The 26,655-nt window shown below is 42.9% G+C and overlaps 1 protein-coding gene across 3 annotated transcripts in view; it reads right to left on the bottom strand.

Moving 5' to 3' along the window:
• Window positions 1-5,995: 5,995 nt before the first annotated feature.
• The window catches only part of ORC1 (origin recognition complex subunit 1), a 46,304-nt gene continuing 25,644 nt past the window's right edge, over window positions 5,996-26,655 (bottom strand). For 2 of the 3 annotated variants that reach the window (XM_073593528.1, XM_073593529.1), the window contains 7 exons: window positions 19,841-20,012; window positions 19,602-19,709; window positions 17,801-17,950; window positions 14,575-14,694; window positions 12,149-12,315; window positions 8,724-8,811; window positions 5,996-6,736 (listed from right to left, as the gene is read on the bottom strand). In XM_073593528.1, coding sequence (XP_073449629.1) covers window positions 6,542-6,736; window positions 8,724-8,811; window positions 12,149-12,315; window positions 14,575-14,694; window positions 17,801-17,950; window positions 19,602-19,709; window positions 19,841-20,012 — 1,000 coding nt within the window. In that variant the 3' untranslated portion in view covers window positions 5,996-6,541. The remainder of the gene's footprint in view (window positions 6,737-8,723; window positions 8,812-12,148; window positions 12,316-14,574; window positions 14,695-17,800; window positions 17,951-19,601; window positions 19,710-19,840; window positions 20,013-26,655) is intronic. The other variant, XM_073593527.1, reaches the window with a different exon arrangement.

Genomic DNA, 26,655 nt, shown 5'->3' with positions numbered 1-26,655 from the left:
TACTGGGCCTGTGTCCTGTACTCTGATTAAGATAAGAAGAATTTTGACATACCTGTAAATTCCATATGTTAGAGAACAAAACGCAGGCAACGCTCACTTCTATTCCTTGGTTCCCCTGCATCACTTGCTAAAAAAAAAAAACTCAGTGTGGGGTGGCATTATAGGAATGTGCTCGGGGGGGACATGCCCAGCAAAGCTTTGCCAGTGTCCAACCACCTGACTACATGCCTATAACCCAGAGTCTATGAATACTTTGGGGTTGATATACTAAAGGCAAATAGACTGTGCACTTTGCAAGTGCAGTTGCTGTCATTAGAGCTTAGTAAATGAGGGGAAGTTCTGCTGTCTTCCATCATCCAATCACAAATGCTTTATTTTTTTTTGCATGCGTTTTGGTATTCTTTACAAAATGAAGCATCATCTCATTTACAAAACTGTGGAGCAACAGCACTTGGAAAAGGCACATTCTATTTGCGTTTAGTAAATGATTCCATTTTGTGTCTGTCCTGTACTGTGTTCCAATATATGGAATTGACAGGTAAGTCGAAATGCCTCTTCCTCTACATACGTCCCTGCAATGTTTTCTGGAATAAAATACTTACCTGCCTGTTCTCAATCCCCTGTAGAATGTACACCGAGCTGCACATGCTCAGCTCAGTCTACATTTTGGCACACTGTCTGTGTTCCGGGATGACTGCACTCCTGCGCATTCACGGGAGTGATGTCTTCCTGCACTGGCCAATCAAGATGGGCGCAGACTGGCCCTGCAAAAAAGTTGGTGAGAAGATACTGGTGCAATCGCGACCTTTGCAACTAAGGCATCTTTGCCTTTAGTTCCACTCTTCAAAGAATAAGTTCACCTTTTCACAAAAAAAATGTATTTTTTTTGTTGCAGGGACCTGTAAAGCACTGCACCAGAGATCAGCAAGTCGCTGGTGCCATGCAGGTCTCCTGCAGACCTGTTAGTGTATAGACCTGCTTGTAGCTCGTATGAGGAAGCCAATAAATGCTGACCGGAAAAATAAATGAACTACCATGGCGCTCAAAGCGTCGTGGCAGTTCATTAAAAACTACCAGCTGAGTTACTGGGTTAAAATAAAAGGAGGAAAAGAATTAGAGGGGCAGTAATCTGTGTCTTTACCTACCTGGAGTTTAGATTTCTACCCCAGAAGATCCTGTATGTGTTTTCATCACATCCCACCAGGGTTGTCACCTTCAATCTGCCATAAAAAGGGGCGGAGGATGAGGAAGGGGGCGGCTGAACTACATTTAGGGCTCATTCACACCAGCAGCACGCTAAAATAAGTCATATTTTAATGGGGGCTGGTGGCCATTGTGGAGGCGGTGCCTCACCTTGTTACCTCACAAAACATGCTTTTTTTTTTTTTTTAATTCAAACGACATTTCATTTATTCCTACATGACCGATGGTGACACGAGGGAGGGTGTTGTTTTATCTATTACAGTGGTGAGCCTGTGATCTGTAGGGATTAATGGAAGACACTGCAGATGGTATGAATGGGGGTGGGGAGAAAGCGAGGAGAGATCAACAAGAATAAAGGTGGGGAGCAGAATTCTGGGGGAGCCATAACTTCTGGGTTGGGGACCTGTGATCCTACTAGTCATAGATGGGAAGCATTATGTGCAGACACAGTCACCACTAAGTTCTGATCAATATGGTGGAGGGGGGGAAAAGGAAACATAACGCACATAGGGGTTGGTTTACTAAAACTGGAGCACACAAAATCTGGCTCCCATGCACAGCTGCACCAATCAGCTTCTAACTTCAGCTTGTTCAATGAAAGTGACACTAAAGTTTCGATTTTTATTTTTTTAAAAATAACAAACATATCATACTTACCGCCACCGTACAGCTTGTTTTGCAGAGTGGCCCCGAATGGCGTTTTCTTGGTTCCCCCGGCGGCTGTCCTAGCTCATCTCCGTCTCAGATAACCCCCTGGGAGAAGGTGTTCTGGTCTGATGAGACTAAAATTAAACTTTTTGGCCATCAAAGAAAACTAGGTCTGGCGCAAACCCAACACACATCATCAAAGAACGCCATGCCCACAGTGAAACATGGTGGTGGCAGCATCATGCTGTGGGGATGTTTTTCACATCTTCAAAAAAAAGTTAAGATGTTACTGACAATAACAATCAATTAAAAAGTACATATGGGTTTGATTTCATATGTCAAGGTATCTAAGGCTAACTATGTAAGTATTCAGCTACCTACCGCTCTACCTAGAGCGAGTAAGGTTAAAGAGGTAAGAGGCACATTCTGATTCTCATACAAGTCACCTATCAAACAAGTTTATAAGTCCAGCCCTGCAATGACGTCTATAGATCATGCTTTGAAGCTCCCAACCTCCTCCCCTTTTCTAATACTAAGGGCCATACAGGGTTCAGCAAGAACCGACCAAGATTTGAACCATTAATGGGCAGGCTGAATGTACCAAGTTCATCGATCAACTTGGGTACAACCAACCTGCTAGATTCGCTTGCGATTATTGCAAGCAGCTGCTGACGATAATCAGTCTTCTCCCAGCATAGAGGGCTTCCCCCACTGGTAACAGAAAATTGCTCAGCAGAAGGGATTCCCCTCTTAGCACTGTCTGTGTTGATGGGGAAATCGTGCAAGCTTGAGTTGCAGGAAAGAAATTTGCACCATCTATTACCAGCCTAACAGCCTCCTTGTCTTCAAACAGAATGGCAAAACTTACAGCAGCAAAAAAAAAAAAAAAAAAAGGGGGAAGAATTGAGCTCTTTTCTTGCGGGATTGAATGGGAGTCCTTCTCCCAGCGATCGCGGAGAGGAGAGAGCTGGCCGGATGATCAGAGCATGGGGAACATCACTAGCGGGTTTCATTTCAGTTGCTGTGTGTTCCCTGCCCCCTGGTCCCGGGACTTTGATAGACAAATCACCCGTCCAATCCTGCCTGTGACGTGTATCAAGGTTACCCAGCCAGGGGACGGAGCTGTAGGTGACGGCAAGAACACAGCAATTGAAATGAAAGCTGTTCCAGTGATGTTCCTTGGTGCTCTAATCATCCGGCTGGCAATCCTCTTCCTCGCTTCTGTTCCCTGACACAGGCAGGCTGCATTGATGGACACCAGTGAAGCCGCACTGATGAGCACGGATAAAGTTGTTGTGAATATTTATTTTTATAATTTAATTTCTGTATAAAACATTTAAGTGTCATTTCATTGGATAATTTATGAGGGTGTGTTTAGGGGCAGGGTGGGGCAACTGGTGGCAAGTAACCCTTGAGGCCTGACTAGTAGCTCAGGACTTTAAATTTTGAGCCCTGCAGACTGTACCTACGGGTAGTGGCGTCTCCAGCTTTCAAATTTAGGGGGGGCACATGGGGGGACAGGGACAAAAGTAGGGGGGCAACTATAAAATGCATATATATATATATATATATATATATATATATATAAATAGACACACAGTATATATATCCTGGGGCCCTTTACTATGACCCCACAACGGGCCCTTTCACATGTTCTGCAGTGAGCTCCCTTCCTACTGTATTGGGGTCCCCCAGGGTGGCAGAAAACAAGAGATATATGTCACCAGCATATCAAGAAAATATAAGGATCCAAAGCAGTGGGAGAACTATCAGGGTTGCAAAGGTTGTCTTGCCTCCGGGCCCTGGTGTTCTGCCACTGTGGGGTTCCCCAGCCTCCTCTTGCTGTCCTGCCCCTGCTATTGACAGCTCTGGTCTGGCATCTCTTGGAATTTACAGGCTGGTCCTCCTGTCCTGAGGACGGGAGAAATCAGTCTGTTTTTTCAGTAACTGAAAGTCCTGGTGGAGTCCTTCCTGCAACTCGCTCTTCTCCCTGCCAATGAGGATGCAGGTGAAGGAGCAGATCAGGCGGCCGGGGTTGTGTGAACGCTTGCATTATGCAGTGTCAGCGAGCAGGGGAGGGGGGAGGAATCACCCGCAGGAGCTGACTGGGGACTCTCTCCCTCTTAGACATTGATTTTTTGTAAAAAAAAAAAAATTTTTTTTTTTGGGGGGGGGGGGGGGGGGCACATGGTGGGGCACAGCATAATGTTGGGGGGGGGTCAGGGCCCCCTCTGGCCCCCCCCCAGGGTCGCCATTGCCTACGGGTAAAACTTAAAGACTTATCTATAGGTACATGTTAAAAATAACTTTACTACCACTTTAAAGGTTGCAATGGTAATGTTATCAGCTATAACAGGAACAGTTCCTATAAGTTTTATCATCCACAAAGTCGAAGCTCATTTGGTAAAACAAAGTAAAATTCAAAGAGCAAGTGTCATTTCTAAGAGCGGACTCCTGAATAGTGACAACAATGTGCGACATAAAAGGGCATTTGTAGTCACTATTGGAAGCCCAGTTTGGGAACGAAGACAACACAAGGTTCTCACAGATGCAGAGTGATGGTCTCCAGCGTAATGGTCCTGAGTGGAGAAAACTGGTTTCTTGGTTTTCTCTGGGTTTTGGAGTCCAGAGGTTTCGAAGAGCATTGGGCTTCAAGGACATTTTTCTTTTGTATTTTGAAGTGATGGTGGAAGCCTCTGCAAGGGCAACCATTTGTTATGCAACTTTCTTTCTTGTCAATAAAGGTGGGCCAACAATACCTAAAAAATTACTTCTGGTGTAGACTTGACTCACTGGGAAGCACCTACTGTACACTTGAGCAATTTCCCATACATCACACCTGGTAACAGCGCAAAAGTACAGGGACAGATTGCTGTCAACCTATAACAGGAAGTGCCAGAACAAGGACCTTCACCAAAGTAAATGAAGGCTGCTGATTAGCAGATTTAAAAAAAGCTTTTCAAAATCCCTTCAGGAAACCCAGTTCTCATAGCCCTTGTCCATGTTGAAATCTGTGCAAGGGTTGCTGAGCAGTGTTGTCACATAGCTGGCCCCGCCTCCTCCGGCCACTGCAAACTGATAATGAACAGTGATGGAGTTCCGACTAACAGTGCAGGAAGAGAGGGGGCGTGACCGGCAGTGCACACAGATCTCATGCAACGCCTGCCTCTCCTCCTCCAAAGCTGCCAGAGGAATATGCAGCTCTCCTGTGAAGCCCCTCTGCCTCCCCATCTGTTACAGACTGTTTACACCAAAGCAGTAATTGAAGAAAAAAGAAAAATTGGTCGCACACCATGGAAGGAAGACCTTCTGTAGAATAGTTACTTTATTGTCAAAGTGCCAAAGGACATTAAGAGGAACATTGGTGGACCGGTTTCACACGGGTAACTTGTGCTTGTTCACAACAAAGGCAGTGCCTAGGAAAGTCTGAAAATCTCCTACACTCACCATGGTCCTTGCATAGCCAAGTGTCCACTTCCTAGTGTAATGTGTGAAGATGTTCTTGCTTGGAAATGCTCATTACAAAAGCTTCTTAGTGTAGGACAATGTTGCGTGTAGATTTTCCAAATGCGCCCAAGCACAGAGCCCTACTGTGAAAAGACCCTGTGAAAAGGTGAGAAAAACACAGCACTGCAGAATGGAGAGGGGGTGGGACTCAGTGCTGGCTACAATACCTCATTCACATTGGCACTCCTGTGTTTAGCTATTCTAAAAATAGGAAAAGTCATCTGGGACATAACTTTTATGCCTCCCAGATTACTTTTTTCCTTGAGTTATATGTCTCCGCTTTAACCGCCTCCCAACCCGCCGGATAGATAAAATGACGGCAAGCGGGATCCGCTCTTGTTTTGGGCTGAGGTCATTTGAAATCACCCAGCCTCCCCACATTCACATGCCGATCGTGGGCGAGCCGTGTCCTTGGGACACGGCGTGACCCTGATCTCGTTAGTCAAACGCAGCTCTTTACCCATGTGATCAGCTGTGTCCAATCACAGCTGATCACATGTAAACACAGAAGTGCCAGTAATCGGCTCTCCTCACACTGAGTGTGAGGAGAGGAGCGCTGATCAGCGGCATCTCTTCACAGGGGAGACCTGTACAGATAATCAGTGCCCCGATTATCAGTGCAGCCCCAACAGTGCCCATCAGTGAGGCCAGTCTGTGCCCATCAATAATTTAAGTCAGTGCCACCTATCATTGCTGCATATTAGTGTCGCCTCATCAGTGCGTTGATGCAGCTGCACATTTCATCTACAAACTTAAATAATAGAGAAGTCTAGATGTCCTGCACCTTGCACTCATAGTATGCCTTCATTTTTTACAAGCGGCCGAATTGCTGGAATTAAACATTTCATAACCCACATTGCTTTAGTAAATTATTATTCAGTTAGGGTTGACTTCAACTTTAGGAGCCGAGAGGTACTAGACACAGCGAGGGTTTTATTCCTGTAAGCAAACGAGCTGTCTGACATCCAACATATGAACACCACCATTTACTCAAGCAATTGTGCACAGCATGAAATATAGCCACCATTTAAAACTTATACAAATCTTTATTATAAATTAATTAGGGTACAACTAGAGTTAAAACCTTTTTAAAACATTATATACAATAACATTATTACCACATGATGTACATTTTATCTACAACCACTCAGAGAAACTTTAGCTAGACAAAATGTAGAAGCGATCAGTCATCCTTGAGGGCGTACATAATGTCATCCTGACTGACGTTGATCCTCACTCTTAGGTGCAAGTCATTCCTGCTGGACTCTACCAGGAGGAGACGTGAGGCTCCTAGTCTTAGACACACCGCCATGGTCTCTGACATAGTAGGGGGCTGCAGTCCTTCGATCCTACACAGTGCAATATGCTGGTGGTATACCTACATACAAAAACAGTGTGTGTCACATTAGCTTAAACAATGGATGAAAGAAAATAAAATTAGCATTAGCAATTTGAATGTCATAAAGAAAAGTTAGCAAAACCTGAAACTGTAAGGCTGAAGCTGGGACATTTCTATAAAAGATGAAATGTGATTCCTTTTCTAAATGATGTCTAACATGTTCATTGCCCCCATAAGGTTACTGCATGGAACCAGGAATGGCTAAAATATAAAAATGGCTAAATATAAAATGGCTAAATGAATTAGAGGGGGGTGTTCAAGCCACAGTAGCTACATTTTAATCAGATTTACGCTGGTTACATGCTGTCATGAAGATTCCCTGGACTTATTCAATGACCTGAAATGTATGACGTGTTCAGTTAAGTAACACTTTTTTGCTACACACTTTTTTGGAATTTTAAGATGCACATTTTTGGAGGGTTTAAAGCCCAACTCGGCGCTCACCACACCTCACAAGATCAGTGACTGTGTGAGTCTGTGGGGGAACAGCAAGAAGTATCCAAATCAGCTTTTTTTTCTCTTTTAAAAGGCAGCAATGGGGACTGTATGCCTTCAATTAATGCCAAAGCATGACATATTTACATGCTCCGATGGTCACTTGGACCTTTTAGTCATTGTGGCCTTAACGTACATGGAAAGTTCATTTTTTTTAGTTTGGGATAGAGCAGGGGGATAAATAACACCTTTTTCCACATGTATCACATTGAGAGTTCCCTGAACTTTCAGTTCAGGGGCCACAACAGGAGGAAATATAAAGTGATGGCACTCTCCTCAGACAGCTGTCACTTGAACATGACAAGATTTCACCTCTATTCTTTTTCTGGTGACAATTGGAATTTTCTGTTCCTGCTCAGATGACAACTATAAAATCTTATCTTTCCCATCACTTTGTCTCCCAGTGACAATGAGCATCATTTCACACAACAGGTGGATCTATCTTGTTTGGGCACAAATAGGCATTCTAATCCTTCCTTGAAAGATCAAAAAACAAAAACACGCTGTTGGGGTTGTGTTAGATATGCTTTAAGATACATTAATTATGAAAATTAAACATTACGTTTTGTCCCCGAGAACCGCATTGAGATGTTCCATCTGGAGGAACACAATATGCGCTGGCTATATTTGGGCATGTTTAATTTTTCCGATGAATACTTAAGGAAAGCTTGGTTCCTTACACAGAGCTTCCCTTTTTTCCCCACAAATATATCCTTTTATGTCCTTTTTTCCCCACAAATAGAGCTTTCTTTTAGTGGTGTTTGACCACCTCTGCTTTTTATTTTGTGCGCTATAAACAAAAAAAGCGACAATTTTTGAAAAACAAAAAACGCACAATATTTTTTACTTTCTGCTAATATATATATATATATATATATATATATATATATATATATATATATATATATAAACACACAACAAATAGAGATATAGATATATATCTATATCTCTATTTGTTGTATATATATATATATATATATATATATATATATATATATATATATATATATATATATATATATATATCTATATCTATATCTATATCTATATCTATATCTATCTATTATATATTACAATATGTATTCTGCTACTTAAGTGTGTCCTAGGGAGGTGTGTTCTAACTGTGGGGGGAGTGGACTGACTGGGAGTACAGAGAGATCGCTGTTCCTGATCACTAGGAACAGACGATCACACTGTACTCCCCTGTCAGAACAGGGATCTGCTGTGTTCTCTGGAGGAGCGATCACAAGTGGCCGGCGGACATCGCAGCCACTGGACCCGTGCATCGGCTCCACCGCTGTGCAGTCAGTGCGTGCGCAGCCACAGTATCTTGTGCACGAAACGACATACGGGTACGTCGTTTCGCACAATAGGGCCAACCTGCCGCAGTATATATGCGGTGGGCGGTCCTTAAGTGGTTAAATATATAAAAAAAAAAAAAAAACACAAAATAAACATTACAAAAACACACCTGCTGAAATGTGGCTTCTTCAAGACCAGATCTTCTAAACTCTGCAATGACGGCTCTGAGAAAACATTGCTCCAATACAGAAGAGCTCCTAAGGAGGAACAGTTCACAAGTTAAAATATACAATACGTTTGTATCTTATGCCCAGCACAAACAGGTTTATTTCTACTATCAGACTTCTAATTCTGTCTTGCTGCCCCCATTCACAGCTGAAATTCAAAACTCTGGTGAAAGCTTAGATTTTCACAGTCAAAATACATGCATGGCATGCTCCCCATGTGATAGTGCTCAAGCCCTGGTGATTTCCTGCACAGACAATCGCTATAATTGGGGTAGTCATGCGTTCCTCCATAACATGAAGAACCTGTTTCTTTTTTAAGCTTTGACAGCATATCTGAACAGTGGGAGAGCATGTGCAAATATAAGCGCTCTAATGGTTGCTAGCATCAAATGCAGCAGAACACACACACACACACACACACACACACACACACACACACACACACACACACACACACTAATCCCCAGGTTATATTTTTTCACCGCTATGACTAAAAAAGTATTCATACCCCTCGAAATTTTCCACATTTTGTCATGTTACAATCAAAAGTGTAAATGTATTTTATGCTATAGAGCAACACAAAGTGGCACATAATTGTTAATTGGAAGGAAAATGATAAATGGTTTTTAATTTTTTAACAAATATGTGAAAAGTGTGGTGTACATTTGTATTCAGCCCCCCTGAGTCAATACTTTGTAGAACCTCCTTTCACTGCAATTACAGCTGCAAAACTTTTTGGGGATATCTCTACCAGCTTTGCACATCTAGAGGGGGACATTTCTGCCCATTCTTCTTTGTAAAATAGCTCAAGCTCTGTCAGATTGGATGGAGAGCATCTGTGAACAGCAATTTAAGTCTTGAAACAGATTCTCAATTGGATTTAGGTCTAGACTATGACTGGGTCATTCTAACACATGAATATACTTTGATCTAAACCATTTCATTGTAGCTCTGGCTGTATGTTTAGGGTCGTTGCCCTGCTGGAAGGTGAACCTCTGCCCCAGTCTCAAGTCTTTTGCAGACTAACAGGTTTTCTTCGAAGATTACCCTGTATTTGCCTCCATCCATCTTCCCATCAACTCTGACCAGTTTCCCTGTCCCTGCTGAAGAAAAGCATCCCCACAACATGATGCTGCCACCACCATGTTTCACAGTGGGGATGGTGTGTTCAGGGTGAGGGCAGTGTTAGTTTTCTGCCACACATAGCGATTTGCTTTTTTAAAGACAAAAAGTTCAATTATGGTCTCATCTGACCAAAGAACCTTCTTCCACATGTTTGTTGTGTCCCCCACATGGCTTCAAGCAAACTGCAAATGGGACTTCTTATGGCTTTCTTTAACCACCTCAATACAGGGCACTTACATCCCCTTCGTGCCCAGGCCATTTTTCAGCGCTGTCAGTCACACTTTGAATGTCAATTACGTGGTCATGCTACATTGTAACCATGTGAAATTGTTATCATTTTCTTCACACAAATAGAACTTTCTTTTGGTGGTATTTAATCACTCCTGGGTTTTTTATTTTTTCCTAAAAATAAAGACCAAAAATGTTGAAGAAAAAAAAAAAAAAAGTTTTAGTTTCGGTCAGTAAATTTTGTAAATAAAGTAATTTTTCTCCTTCACTGATGGGCGCTGATGAGGCAGGACTAATAGGCTGCACTGATGGGTGGCACTGACTGGCATCACTTGTGGGCATAGATTGCTGGCAGTGGTGGGCACTTAATTATAATCAGGGCACTGATGATCAGTGCCCAGATTACATCCCTAGCTGTCCTTTGTGAGGAGATGCCGCTGATCGGCTCTCCTCACACTGTCAGTGTGAAGCGAGGAGCTCCGTTTACCGGCATCTCCGTGTTTACATGTGGCCGGCTGTGATTGGACACAGCTGATCACATGGTTAAAGAGCCGCGGCACTTTACACAGATCGGGGTCTCGCCATGTCCTAGCAACACGAGCGGTCGTTCTGGGAGGCCGTCATATGACGTCCACCCAAAACAAGAGCTGCACCGCCCAGCCGTCATTTGACGGTGGGCGGGCGGCAAGTGGTTAAAAAAAAAAAAAGTCTTTCTTCTTGCCACTCTTCCATAAAAGGCCAGATTTGTGAAGTGCACGACTAATAGCTGTCCTGTAGACAAATTCCCCCACCTGAGCTGTGGATCTCTGCAGCTCCTCCAGAGTTACAAATGGCTGCTTCTCTGATTAATGGTCTCCTTGCCTGGCCTGTCAGTTTAGGTGGACGGCCATGTCTTGGTAAGTTTGCAGTTGTGCCATATTCTTTCCATTTTCGGATGATGGCTTGAACAGTGCTCTGAGAAGTTCAAAGCTTGGGATATTTTTTTTTTTTATAACCTAACCCGGCTTTAAACTTCCCCACAACTTTATCCCTGACCTGTCAGGTGTGTCCCTTGGCCTTCATGATGCTGTTTGTTCACTAAGGTTCTCTAACAAACCTCTGAGGGCTTCACAGAACAGCTGTATTTATACTGAGATTATACACAGGTGGACTCCATTTACCAATTAGGTGACTTCTGAAGGCAGTTGGTTCCACTAGATTTTAGTTAGGGGTATCAGAGTAAAGGAGGCTGAATACAAATGCACGCCACACTTTTTTTTTTTTTTACCAATAAATATGTAAAAAGTTGAAAACCATTTATCATTTTCCTTCCACTTCACAATATGTGCCACTTTGTGTTGGTCTATCACATAAAATTCCAATAAAATCCATTTATGTTCTTGGTTGTAACATGACAAAAAGTGGAAAATTTCATAGGGGTATGAATACTTTTTCAAGGCACTGTACATTGCTACAAAAAAATAAAAATAAATAAAAAGTGTTGAAAATAGGTGTCACAAACTGATCACGAATGCAGAGGGGGTGGGAAACGAGAGAGTGAAAAAAAATGCATGGAACTTTAGCTTAAAACGGTATCCACGATTACCACACCACCAAAAGCATCATAAAGGTAGACCCTTTTGGTTTCCTACCCATTGAGGACCATATCAATTTTTCCTGAATGAATGAAGAATTTGTATAGCGCTACAAATGCTAACTGAATTGCTTCATTTGGTCTTAGCCTCACCAAATTCTTCATATTGAATATTTTTCTACAGATGCTGGAAAAACGATCCTAGTTTCCATTACTTATGACTGGACTTTGAACCTGACAACCCATTTCATGTTTTCCTGAAGGCTTATGAATATAAAAAAAAAAAAAAAAAAATACATATACACAGAAACAATGGGCACTTGTTCATATTGCCTTTTGTACTCCATTATAAAGCAGAATGAAACAGCAGGGGTCACCAAGTGCTTCCACATGCAGCCCGTGGGTGCATAGGGCTCGGTTTCATTTTACAGTGGTACATACCGGACTGCTATGATGTAAGGGGAAGAGAACATTTCATCCAAGGCCGAGATGACATGTGGCATTTTTACCAAGGATGGTTCAACTTTTTTGCTAGAGAACTCACAGATCTCTGTTGCCCTGCGACAGATGTCTAAACAGCGACGTGCATCACCAGACAACGCAGCCACCTGCAGAAACACAACAAAGTGGGCATACGTGTTTAGTACCACATACTTGCATTACATTGCTGGTAAAGTCTTCAGTTACACTAATTTAGCTCTATAGCATATTTTAGGCCACATATAATGCCTGCCCTAGAACTGCTAAATCCAACAATGCTTGTTCACGTTGTATTAAGTGGTTAAATCAAAGTACATCTAAAAGGCAATTATTCTCTTTTGGATAGAGAAGAGGATGTTTAAAGTTTTTGGGTTTTTTTGCCATGTATACAGTTGGTAGGGTTTCTTCTTACTTTCTTTTGGATGCACAACAGGAAGCAATTGGAAAGTTTCCCAAAGCGAGCAGGTGCCTGTATAAGTAGTGTGAATAGAAAGCGTCTGTTAAGCTTTCTGCAAGATTTGCAGAGCTTTTCTTTAAGCAGCTTTGCTGAAGTTTTAAATCCACTTTTCAGCTCCAGTTTTGGGATGTAGTGCTGGTTTCATTTTAAACAAGCAATTATTAGACTTCAAATAGTGCTGAAGATTAGAGAAGCCTGCAAGCAGCTTGTTTAACCACTTCAATGCCGTGCACTTTTACCCCTTCTTGCCCAGGCTAATTTTCAGCGCTGTCATACTTGAAATGACAATTGTGCAGTCATGCAACAATGTACCCATATGAAATTATAAAAATTTTCACACAAACAGAGCTCTCTTTTGGTTGTATTTAATCACCGTTTTTTTTTTGGCCAAATACATTTTTGTTTAGGTTATAAAATTATAAAAATAAATAACCTTTATAAAAATTCAGGACAAAATGTGTTCTGCTACATTTCTTTGGTGAAAATAACCCTTCAGTGTATAAGATTTAGTCTGTAGGAAAGTTAAGAGACCACAAACTATGAATATATATATAAATCCTGATGTACTGACAGCCTTTCTTGAGACCCAAAAACATCAGTACGGTACAAAATATCCCCCAAATTACCTTTTCGGAAAGTAAACAGTAGAGGCATGGCAGGTTTTTTTGAAGTTGTAATTTTTTTTCACAATTTTTGGGAAAATGAAAAAAAAAAAGCTTTCACTTTTATTTTTTGCATACGTCACCAGTGCAGTACAGCGTCATCATTAAACTAGTGTGGTGGTGACCAGGGCCCGGTGACAGTATAAGATTAAAAAACATTTATATAAAAAAAATTTCTACGTGACCAGATCAATGCAGTTACCATAGTAACACTGTACCACTACTCTGGGGAGTTGATCAGGATTGATTTTTTTAATTAATTTAAATTGTATCCTGTCTAAAAATTGGCCCTAGTATATGTATGAATGTGTGTTAGGGACCTTAGGTTGTAAGCTCCTTGAGGGCAGGGACTGATGTGAAAGTACAATGTAAAGTGCTGCGTAAATTGACGGCACTATACAAGTACCTGAAATAAATAAAAAATATAACGCAAATCATTTTTACTGAATGACAGTGTGTAGACAGTGTATTGTTGTGATTGGCCACAGCTAATCACATGGTACAAATGGGCTGCTAATGGCCCCATCTGTACAATGTAATCACTGTGACCAATCACAGCTGGCAACACAATTATATACAACGAATGTCATTTGGATCAATGACTTTCCCAGCTCACAGTAAATGGTACTTTAAAAGTTTTGACTTTAAACAGACTAATTCTAGATTTAGATTAACTCAATTTTACCAGAGAGGGTTGCTCTACCTACAGGTTTATCAAAATCACTTCATAAGCATCTGACAAGATGCCAAATCTTGCAAGATTTAACTTATGCGCACACCTCGAATACATGTATAAAATATATACAAATATATAAGATTACTATATGGTATAATGTTTCAGTCCATACACCTGTATTTACTTGTACATGCAAAGTAAATAACACGACTTGGAACTACTCCCTTAAAAAAAAAAAAAAAAAAAAAGGAAGAATTTGAGTCTAATAAAATGGTAGTAAGCGTCAAAATCAAACACCCATAATAAATTTGCTGTCATGCCAACTGGGGCTTTAAAATTGTAAGTTGACAGCAATGTAGTATTTGCTTTCATTTCATCAGTCCACCATTACTGTCAGCAAATGAAGAAGAGGAAAAGCTCCTATGGTTAACAGGTCTGTTACTGAGGTCTGCTCAGCTATGACAAATTAAGGAAGAATACCACACACAGGTGCTTTTGCTGCACCCAGCCTCATAAATGATTCTTGCATCAAAAAACTGTTTGCAGTTTGAATGCAAACATTGCATAGAGGAGACGTTCTTTAGGTTTTTACCTTTCTAGCAACAAGCTGAATGGCATCATCATCAAATGCCTTGACATGGTTCAGGCGAGAGGTGATTATCTGTTGCAGCTGTTTATGAGTGTAAGGCTGGAATGACATTCTTGTGAGGCCCTGTTAGATGAGAGAAGCAAAATGATAGAAAATAAGCAGAATAAGATTTAAACTATTAAGACATGTTTTATATAAATAGCTCATGCTATGTTCTTTGTTATTAGCAAAAGAAGATGATTCTTCAGTAAAAATAATGCGAACGTGCTCCAGTCTAATACAGAATGACAAGACGATGTACATTTTATCAACAAGAACATGAAACACTGGGGGTTTATTTGCTAAAGGTAAATTCACTTTGTACTGCAAGTGCACTTGGAAGTGGGGGGAGACGACATTCCTTTAAAATCTTGTAAGCATCCACAATAGCTTGTTTAATCCACCTTGCGATTGTGCCTTTCGAAGCTTGGAATTTTTTTCCCCGAATGCAAAATAAATACAGCATTGGATTGTCTAAACAATTTCCTGAGTCCTGTGGAATTTTGACACGACTTTAGGCAAAAACCCTGGGTCTGTACGCAATACCAGTCTGTCTTCAAAAATTTACAGGAAAAGGCTCCTTAATGGAAAGTGCCTGCAGCTCACTAATGCGTCTGGCTGTGGATCTGGCCACTAAAAAGACCGTTTTGAGCATGACCCATTTTAAGGACAGCTCTGGATTGCTTGCAACTCCCTCCAGTTGGCTGATCTTTGGGACTGTTTTCTCGCAGCACCCTTGGGCTACTCGAGCCCCTGTGGGCCCCCCAGCCCCAGGCGTCCGTGGTGATGCGTACAAACACCGGAAGAGACCACAATAGACCCTGCACAAGGTTCTCTTCGTCCCTCCACCACCACAGAGACCTCTTGGTCTTTGGAGATAGGCGGAAGGTCGCGTCCAGCGATTCCTGCGCTCCGTCACAGCTGTTCAGGATATTGGCCTTGAGACACCTGAAATGGGACCTCGCCCATGGTACTGCAGGGATTGTTGCTGCCAGGAGACCCAGAGCCGACATGGCTGAATGGATGGGAATTGCCAGATTGTTCTGAAAAAAAGGCTGCCGACGCCTTCACCTTTTCTACTTTCTCCTCTGAGATAGATCTTCTGCATCGCTGAGTTCACCAAGAACCCCAAGTACTGTAAGGCCTGTGTCAGGGTTAGGTTCGACTTCTCCCTGTTTATTAACCACCCCAGCTTTTCCAGAAAGGAAATGGCCACCCACAGATCTCCTTGTAATTGAAGCGCGGAGGGTGCAAAAAAAATAAAAGGTCGTCTAAGTATGGGATGACCGATATTCCTTTCAGTCTCAGGGGGGCCAGTGCCTCCGCCAGGATTTTCATAAAAATCCTGGGCGATGAGGACAGGCCGAATGGTAGGGCCCTGAATTGAAAATGTCGGACCTGCTTTCCCCACTTGATTGCCACCCTCAAAAATTTTTGAGAGTCTTCATGGATCGGGAACTGTAAATTACGTCCCTCAGATCGAGGGAAGCCGCCAAGCAATGCGGGAGAAGAATTGATTTCACCGTAAAGATGTTTCTTGTAGGTCACCCATTTGTTCAGTGACTTCAAGTTCAGTATTAGGTAGAATTTCCCCGAGTTTCCTTACTATGAAGACATGAGGGTAGAAACCGTGGTTTATTATTCGTTGTGGCACAGGAATAAGAACCCACTGGTCTATCAAGTCGCCAATTTGTGACAACAAGCCTGTCTTCTGAGGATCTCCGGGAGGCGTGGTTACGAACGTCCTTGCGGGCGGAGTGCCCTTGAACTGGATTCGATAGCCTTCCTGGATTATCCTCAGTATAAATGCATTTGGGGTAGTCTTTAACCACTGTGGGAGGAACTGCCCCAATCTCCCTCCCATGGGAACTAAGTCACTGGAATTTGGTGGTTTTCTTAGAGGAACACAGGACACCTTACTGCTCCCCCCTTCCCCACCATTTCGCAGAGGTTGACCCTTTAGGGGTCTGCCCCTGTGACGACCCTTGTCTTTGTGGGCAAAAAAAAAAAAAAAACATTTCCCCGGGGCTTTATGGGTGCTAGCATTGAGTCCATCTAATCGCAATCCCCCCCCCCGCAGGCCAAAATCACCCCAGTGTCCACCTACCTGAGCTGGGCTGGCACCTCTGCCACCTGGTTCAGCTAGATCCATGTTGTCCTCCTGGAGCATCGTGCTGCTGCTGTGGAACAGGACCGTTCGCTTGCTGTGCCTGGCGTTTTTTTTTTAACAAGACCGCCATGGATCCGGGGTCCACGCTCGCACCAGAACTGGTGTGCCAGAAGTCCCCGTTGTCCTCCTGCATTCCACATGCCGGAACTCGAGGCCTAGGCCCCCCCCCCCGCTGGACATACGCCGGGACACCATAGTATCCAGCCAGCAGACCGCCATGAGCCCTGTGTGGGGAACGCCAGCCCCCCCCGTCTATCCTGGAGGACGCCGGTATAAGCTCTCCGCAGCCTGACCCGGGGACTTCGATGCCTGCCAACCCATCACAAGTAGTTGCAGCTCTCCTTCCCCCTCTTCCTTAGAAAGCCCTACCTAGGCTCAGGGGAAGGAGAGCTCCCATCCAGCCTCCTCCTCCGGTGGAGGAAACACAAAGACTGGGGAAGAGGGACGGAAGCCGCCCTTTACAGATTTGAATTCTGTGTTTCCTGCCTCCGGAGGTGAAGCCTATCTCTCTAGTGCTGTCCTGGACAGACAACTAGAGAAAGAAGTCAGCCGTCTCAGCGGTGTGCGGGCGCCACTGGTAGGCTTCGTTCTAAGGCAAGTATTTCATAATGAGCTAGTATGCGATGCATACTAGCTCACTATGCCTTTGTCTTACAGGGTTTTTTTTTTCTTTTGCATTTACAACCTCTTTAAGGGCCGGTGTCAACAAGCTTTGGGTTTGTGTCAATGGCATCAGCGTGAGACACTTCAGAGATCATTCAGAATTTATAGTCGGTGCATTTGGCCTGCAGTTGACTGCTTCAAAACAGCAGGTTTTGCATTCCTATAGACCTGTATAGAGATACCAAACCTGCCTGAAGGCAACAAAAGCCTAATTGACACAAGTCATATCACTGATATTTTGGTAAGGTCATTTTTTGAGATCTAAAGTTTTCCTTCTAAAGAAGGTGACAGTAAAAGCCTTCCATGAACATCAGGTTTAATAATGCACCAGCTACAAAGAAATAAAGCATCTCTTACCAGCCTGCTGGCTACCCGATTCATCATTATCCTCTCTGGCAGATCCATGGTGTTTGCAATGGCCAGTACAATCAGTTTTGCTTGTTTCCGTGTGGGCCAGTCAAACAAACTGTACATAACATTCTGCTTTCTGGTCCAAAGAAGGTCCAACTAGAAAAGAAAAAAATATTAAAACACATTAGGGAACTATTTATCAATTGTGTTGCACAGATGGACAATGCAAAACTGAAGTAGCGAGGCAAATCTGAGAAAGAATGGAGTCAGATTTATTATACACAGGCAGCCTCATTCATAAATTCCCCCTTAGCTGCTCTAAAGTAACACTGCAAAAGAGTAAAAACTGAAACTGACTGGTTAATGGCGCCTTTGTTTTGAATAAAAAATGTGTCTTATATTGATGAATATCTGTCATCTGCAAAGGCAATTCTGTCACAGACCTGTACAAATCTGTCTTAGTTTGCAGTCAAGGTTTACAGGCATAGGGGTCACAAATACACACAAAAATCGCATAGATTTTGTCAATTGACAGGCAGACTAATTTTCATCAAAAATGTGTCACTAATTTGTGCAGTATAGGTCTCTGGCACAGATCTTTAACCTCTAATGTCGGCTGGGAGTACAAGGAGAGAAAGCTAGAATTTCTCCTTGGCTGCAGATGAGCCTTCCCGTAACTGGCACAATCACTCAGACTGCGTTCTCCTCTGTGAACCAAACAGATCAATTGGATTGGTGCACAAAGCAAGTTCCATAAAGACACGGATAAGTGAGTTTGAGGTGGCCTGCACAGAGTCCTGACCTCAAACCAATGGAACACCTTTGGGATGAATTAGAGCGGAGACTGTGAGCCAGGCCTCCTCATCCACATCAGTGCCTGCCCTTAAAAATGGACTTCTGGAAGAATGGTCAAACATTCCCATAGGCACACTGCTAAACCTTGTAGACAGCCTTCCCAAAAGAGTTGAAGCTGTTATAGGGCGTACACACGGTCGGACTTTGTTCGGACATTCCGACAACAAAATCCTAGGATTTTTTCCGATGGATGTTGGCTCAAACTTGTCTTGCATACACACGGTCACACAAAGTTGTCAGAAAATCCGATCGTTCTGAACGCGGTGACGTAAAACACGTACGTCAGGACTATAAACGGGGCAGTGGCCAATAGCTTTCATCTCTTTATTTATTCTGAGCATGCGTGGCACTTTGTCCGTCGGATTTGTGTACACACGATCGGAAATTCCGACAACGGATTTTGTTGTCGGAAAATTTTATCTCCTGCTCTCCAACTTTGTGTGTCGGAAAATGGAAAATGTCCGATGGAGCCCACACACGGTCGGAATTTCCGACAACACGCTCCGATTGGACATTTTCCCTCGGAAAATCCGACCGTGTGTACGGGGCATTATAGTTGCAAAGGGTGGGCCAACTCAATATTAAATCCTATGGACTAAGACTGGGATGCCATTAAAGTTCATGTGCGTGTAAAGGCAGGCGTCCCAATACTTTTGGCAAAATAGTTATATTTTATATATCTTCAGAAAGAAGACCCAAGGCAATCTAGCTTGCCCAAGTCAAGGTTTTTATCTGATATAAGTGGTATGATAAAGGTGATTTATGAATGAAACTGCAATTCTGTGACAAAATATTGTATTAGAGCTCCAATAATCACTAAAGTCTGCAGCTATGCGACTAGTAACATGGATCATTTTTTTCCCTTCTAACCACAACATAAAAAGCATCGGAAGACCACCACTGGCCCAAAGGCTACACATAGTAAATTTTTATTCAGATGCATTGCCATTACCTCATCCACCAGCAATACAGTGGTCTCCCTTTTGGAGGCAGGTGTGCTGAATCTCTTCTCAAGCAGAGCAGCAGCGTGGTCTGCAGTTGCTTTCTGGCCAGTTAAGAGCTGAACGAAATATTGATAACATGAATATCAAACACCAGAGCAAAAAAAAAAAAAATCTGCATGCTAAATAGTTTTACACAATAGATAACAGCTGTGTGGATTTGGCCTCTGCAGTGCCGCAAGGCTCTCACCTTCAGGATTTGCACATAAGCCTGATGAGGGTCTGTCAGCTTCATGCCATTGATCTCAATGTACTGGAAAGACGGCAGCTCATCTTCATCTGCAGCCCGCTGCAGACTCCGGATCACCTCGTGCACGGTTGCAGTTTTCCCAGTGCCAGGAACGCCAGATATGTACATGCACCTAACAAGTACACACAGGAAATGTGATCTCATTCTACTTTACCTAGCCTTTTAAAGAGTCTAGTGCTAGGCACATCCAACCTTAACTATGTAACAATGTGTACCTTTTGTTTGTAATCTCCTTTTTATCTTTTATAAGATAAAGACCAGTTGTTCCCCATGTTACAACAGTTTGGTAAAAACTGGAGATTCTTACCTTTCCTTCTTTACTCACCCTCAGCCTAGGGCAGAGTTTCTCCACTCCAGTCCTCAAGGCGCTCCAACAGGTCATGTTTTCAGGCTTTCCATTTTGCACAGGTGATTTGATCAGTTTCACTGCCTCAATAATTACCACAGCCGTTTTATCTGAGGGAAATCCTGAAAATATGAACTGTTGGGGGTGCCTTGATGACTGGAATGGAGAAACACTGGCCTAAGGCCACCTTAATATGCAGTTTGACCTGTCCCTCAGTCTATGGGGACAACTCATGATTTCTCCTCTTACTTTTCTTCTCTTTACCTGCTACCACCGGTTACTTTCACCCTACTGAACTGATGGCCCTTCAAGTCCCTCCTCCCTAGGGAAACATGGACCCGGTATATTAGAAATGATAGAAGGGTTTGGCGCTGTTCCTATATAGTTTCCTACCTCCATATAGGTTACTAGATTAAAATAAATTCTTAGGTGCACCATGCATATATCAAATATTAAATACAAATTAACAATATGAATTCCCAAGTATACCGTGCATGTGTCAATTAAATATTCTGTTGCAATATTGTGCAATCATAGGTGATACATAGACATAACTTAAATGCTTACATAGTAATATTGCTAGGGAGGGAAGAAAGGGGGGGGAGGGGGGGGGGGGGAGGAGGAAAGGGGGGGGGGGGGAAGGGAGAAGGGAGTGAGATAGGGAGGTGGGGAGGGGTGTAGGAAATCTGTTCCTAAGGAAAATTACAATAACAAAATAAAGTGCAAATGTGCTGGTGCAATCCAAAAGGCAACAGTGACAAGATAAAAGTGCAAACGTGCTTCAAAATTCTTTAGTAAGTCTCTTGTGTCATATTCTTGTGCTGTGGTGATAATCCTTCACTTATAATATCTCTTTGCTCTAAAAGTGCAGCCACTCACCAGATCACTTCACCCCTGCGGGGGTAGTAGGCAGTTACAGTTTTATCGCCACTGTACAGCGATCGCTGGCGGGCTCAGGATCGTGGTATATCATATATAAAAAGAGAGGGAGTGCCCATAGCGTAAAATTGCTTTAAAAAAGTTTTATTACACAAAATGAAAGGGTACTCACACTTTTACGGTAAAAATCAAGCGAAATGGTAAAAACGTCAAAACCGTCATTAATATCCTTCAGCGCTGGTACAGGAGGTGATGTTTGGGAAGCAAGCGATCGCTGTACAGTGGCGATAAAACTGTAACTGCCTACTACCCCCCGCAGGGGTGAAGTGATCTGGTGAGTGGCTGCACTTTTAGAGCAAAGAGATATTATAAGTGAAGGATTATCACCACAGCACAAGAATATGACACAAGAGACTTACTAAAGAATTTTGAAGCACGTTTGCACTTTTATCTTGTCACTGTTGCCTTTTGGATTGCACCAGCACATTTGCACTTTATTTTGTTATTGTAATTTTCCTTAGGAACAGATTTCCTACACCCCTCCCCACCTCCCTATCTCACTCCCTTCTCCCTTCCCCCCCCCCCCTTTCCTCCTCCCCCCCCCCCCTCCCCCCCCTTTCTTCCCTCCCTAGCAATATTACTATGTAAGCATTTAAGTTATGTCTATGTATCACCTATGATTGCACAATATTGCAACAGAATATTTAATTGACACATGCACGGTATACTTGGGAATTCATATTGTTAATTTGTATTTAATATTTGATATATGCATGGTGCACCTAAGAATTTATTTTAATCTAGTAACCTATATGGAGGTAGGAAACTATATAGGAACAGCGCCAAACCCTTCTATCATTTCTAATATATCTCAGCTGTCCCCATTTTAGGGTGACTGCCTGTTGGGAGGCAGCAGTTCCAAACTTTACCAATTAAGTCTTTATGTCCACTGCGCGGGTTCACCATCCCTTTAATGGACCCGGTATACTCTGCCCCATTTTGTGTCTACATAGTGTTGAACAGATCCAATGGCGGACTCCATGTCTAGTATCTTGTGATGTTTTGAGCATGTTTTCACCTACACTAGTGTGAATACTCTATGTAACCTTTATTTGCCCCTGCGAGGGCGTATTTGCAGTTGTACCATCTTTTCAATTACATAAAAATGATTGAACCAGAACTAGAGATTACATAATGCTCCCTCCCACTATGGCGATTAAAGACCTGGTGTAGAAACAGTATACAGAGCATAACTGTTCTATACAATTGCATGCAAAGAGTCAAGGACTACAGCATCTGTCTGTAACCTGCACCACCCTCCAAAGATAGTGTCCAAAGGGAGGTTTTGTAAGGCTTGGTGTCAGGACCCAAACACAGGATGTTCAAAGGGAAAGGATCAGCTTCTGCATCAAGTACTTGCATGTATTGACACATTACCATTCAAAAAAACACAATTAAAGTATAACTTTATTTTTTTGGATAGAGTGCAGAGGGATTAGAACATCTGTCAGTTTTTATTGCTGTCTGTGACCCCATTACAGAGATTCACTCTCTATTTGTCCTGTTTACCATTATCATTGAAAGTAAAAAAGAAAATCCCCAAATTCGGGTTGTCCCCTGAAAAGTAATACAGCTGGTCCCTGAGTTAGAAACATGTGGATTTACATACAACCCCTACTTACAAATGGAGGGAGACAACAGGGAGTGAGAGGAAATCTACCCCTAGGGAGGTTAATTCACTCCTGTAAGAGTTATTATGGGAAAAAGGTGTCTCCACTAAAGCTTTATCACCAATCTTTGTTTCCACAACAACCCAAAATTTTCAAAATTCAAATTGTCATTGGGACAGAAAAGTGAGGTGAAATCTTTTGAACAGGGGCACAAACAGCAAAACAAACGTTACAGGGGTGATAACCCTTCCCTATGCTAACCAAAAAATGATTTATTTTTTTTGCGTGGAGTTACACTTATAAAATGTACCTGCTCCAACTTGCATACAAATTCAACTTAAGAACAAACCTTATTTGAAACCCAGGGACTGCCTATAGAGGGGATATCTTCCAATAGGGATATCATTTCTGGTGACCTGGGGGTGATTCCCCAAGGAATTCCCTTTAAAAATTAGGAGTCACATGGCCGTTGCTCAAAATAGAGGCCTGAACTAAAAAATAAGGCCTGTACCCATGATACAACAAATGTTTTCCTTAGTGTACTGCAAGATGTACTATAAGATGTGCTGGCAGGTAAGTACAGTGTAACTGAAAGGTGGACACAGTGTAACACTTGTCTATGTATGACTACACCTTTCAAGTAATATTCTTCTTTACAACCGGGCTGGAAGTTTTTTTTTTTTTTTTTTTAACTATTTCCCATCCAGCCACTGCACATAAACGGTCAGGTGGGCGCTTACTCCTGAGTGGATGTTCCTGAATGTCCTTCACAAGGAGCGGGATCGCGCAGTTGCCCCAGACACGCCGCATCTTAGATCGACAGGAGGGCTCTGTGATTTGCCCTCCTGATCACATGATGGCTGTGTCCAATCACAGCCATCATGTGATGTAAACAAAGCCTGGTGAATTTACAATGAGCGTGCCCATGCAGCGGCGCGATCCCGAAGCGCCTGTGTCCCCCAGAGACGAGCCAACATCTCTCGGCAAGAGGGCTCTGTGATTTGTCCTTTTGATCACATGAAGGCTGTGTCCAATCACAGCCGTAATGTAAACACAGCCGATGCCAGGCAATGGGCCCTGCTTCTCACACAGAGCATGTCAGTGGATCTGTGCTGCAAGCTGGGGGATTAGTGCGTGCTGTTTTTTACAGCTTTTTACACGCTGATTCACAGCTAGTAGGGGTGCAACGGATCAAAAAACTCACGGTTTGGTTTGGATCTTACCTCGGATCAGATCATTTTCGGATCAGGAAAAAAAAAACACACAAGACAAATAAACAATCCCCACTGTAATATCCACAATCTCGCCCACTGCTGTAATATCCACAGACTCCCAGCTGTATACATACCTTACAGAATAGAAGTTAGCCAGATCAGATCCACGAGTTGAGGGGTTGAGTTAAGGGGTGATGACGTCAGCACGCAGCTCACTGCCGCTGTATTGTCATATTCCGCTCCCCATCATAGAATGCTCCGGAAGTAACGTGGCGGCCAGAAATTTCGCACTGTGCATCGCAGTTTGCTACGGAAGTGACGTTCCGTCGCCGCCATCTTGCTACACAGTATGGATACACTAAGAAGGGGGAAAGCGGACATGTTACACCCACCGGAGTTTTGCATTTTACATGTATAACAGTAAAGTCAGTTTATATAGTGAAATACAGTACTTACAACTCCCTCTGACTACTTAGATCTTGAATTTTAAAAGCAGCGGCAACCCTGCTCATCTCACAGGTTTGCTAATCTGACAGAAGTTCGCTGCTTTTAAAAATCAACATCTAAGCAGTCTGACGGAGTTCAAAGGCCTGTATTTCACTATATAAACGGACTTTACTGTTATAAATACGTGTAAAATGCAAAACTCCGGTGGGTGTAACAACATGTCCACTTTCCCCCTTCTTAGTGTATCTTTACTGTGGACGAGTGTGGGGTGTAGCAAGATGGCGGTGACGGAACGTCACTTCCGGAGCATTCTATGATAGGGAGCGGAATATGACAATACACCGCCGCCGAAAGGTGTACCAAGATGGCCGCCGCTCAGGAGCTGGGCCGAAGCCGCGGCCTTTCCTAAGGCTGAGGCAGCGGAGCGCTCCACGGATCGCGTGTGTGCCGATCCAAACAGGTTGAACCATTTGGATCACGGATCAGTGACGATCCGTTGCACCCCTAACAGCTAGTGTCCCCAACACAGTGAAAAACACCTGTCACACATCTGTCCCAGATCATATGGCGCACATCTGTCCCAGATCATCTGCCACATCCAATTCCATTGTCGTGGTGCTCCAGGGCTCCATTTTTCAAAAATGTGATAGGTACTCAGGAAATTAAATGTGTAATTTATGCCTTTAGAACGCCTGACGATGCTACTTGGATATTGGGCCTCTGTATGTGGCCAGGCTGTGTAAATGTCTCACATGTAGTATCATCATACTCAGGAGTAGCAGAGTATATTTTGGGGTGTCATTTTTGCTAGATACATGCTGTGTTTGAGAAATATCTTATAAATTGACAACTTTGTGAAGAGAAAATAAGTTTAATTTTCTTTCCACATTTTCCAAAAAATTGGGGAAAAATAATGACATGTTCGAAAGACTCATTATGCCTCATAGAATATACTTTGGGGTGATTTCTTTTCAAAATGGGGTAATTTTGTGCGCGTTTCTATTTTCCTGGTGCTCCAGGGCCTTCAAAAATGTGATAGGTACTCAGGAATCTAAATGTGTAACTCATGCTCCTAGAACACCTGATGGTGCTCCCTGCATGTTGGGCCTCTCTATGTGGCCAGGCTGTGGAAAAGTCCCATGCATGTGGTATCTTAGGAGGAGTAGCAGATTGTATTTTGGGGAGTAATTGCAAGTTTATCTATGCTATGTGTGAGAAATAACTTGTTAAATTTTGTGTTAAAAAAACAAAATACAAATTTTTCATTTTCCAAACTATTGTAGGCAAAAAATTGTAACTTCAAAAAACTCACTATGCCTCTTACTAAATACCTTGTAGGGATCGAACGATTATTGGTGTGGCCGATAATCATATTTTTTAAGTATTGGTAAAAAACAAAAACTGACCGATATTACTTCAAGGGGTTTTACTGGGGTGACCTGTACCATTCTTTAGAGCGGACGGTCGGCTTAATTGTAAGAACAACCGATGCGGCTCAGCAGCCGCTCGGCTGTTATTACAAGCAGCGGGAGGGGACGTCCCCACCCCCCTCCCTCCGCCCGGGCTTTCCCGTCCCACCGGTAGGCCCAAGCAACCAGCTGGCACGTCCGCCGGCTGGCCGAAGACCCGAACAAAGCCGATGCTTCGTTCGAGTCTCGAGTAAAATCTCGAGTTCGAGTAAAAATGACAGTGTAAAAAGAAAATATTTTTTCAAAGTACAAAATATCAGCTATCGGCAGGAGAAGTGGCCGAAATAACAGTATTGTAACGGCACAGGAAAAACGCTATTGGTCTATCCCCATTACCTTGGACTGTCATCTTTACAAAAAGGGGTCATTTGGGAGGTATCTGTACGGTTGTCCTGACATTTTAGGGCACCAAGAAATGAGATAGGTGGTCAGTACATCAGGTTTGATCAATTTTCAATAATATGTAGCATAGCTTGTAGACTCTAACTTTCACATAAACCTATCATACACTTTTGATAATAGTGAAAATATTGCTTTTTTGCAAAATTTTCACTCTTTTTTTTCGCTTAGATCACAAAGTGGTGAATAAATACCACCAAAAGAAAGCTCTATTCGTGTTAACAAAATGATAAAAATTTCATTTGGGTACAGTGTAGCATGAGCGTCGGATTGTCATTGAAGGTGCAAAAGTACGGAAAGCTGAAAATTGGTGTGGGAAGGAAGGGGGTGA

The sequence above is a fragment of the Aquarana catesbeiana genome, linkage group LG07 (genome assembly GCF_042186555.1).
Source record: "Aquarana catesbeiana isolate 2022-GZ linkage group LG07, ASM4218655v1, whole genome shotgun sequence".
NCBI lineage: Eukaryota > Metazoa > Chordata > Amphibia > Anura > Ranidae > Aquarana > Aquarana catesbeiana.
Note: the sequence above shows the minus strand (reverse complement) of the source record. Positions and strands in the feature narration are given on the sequence as shown.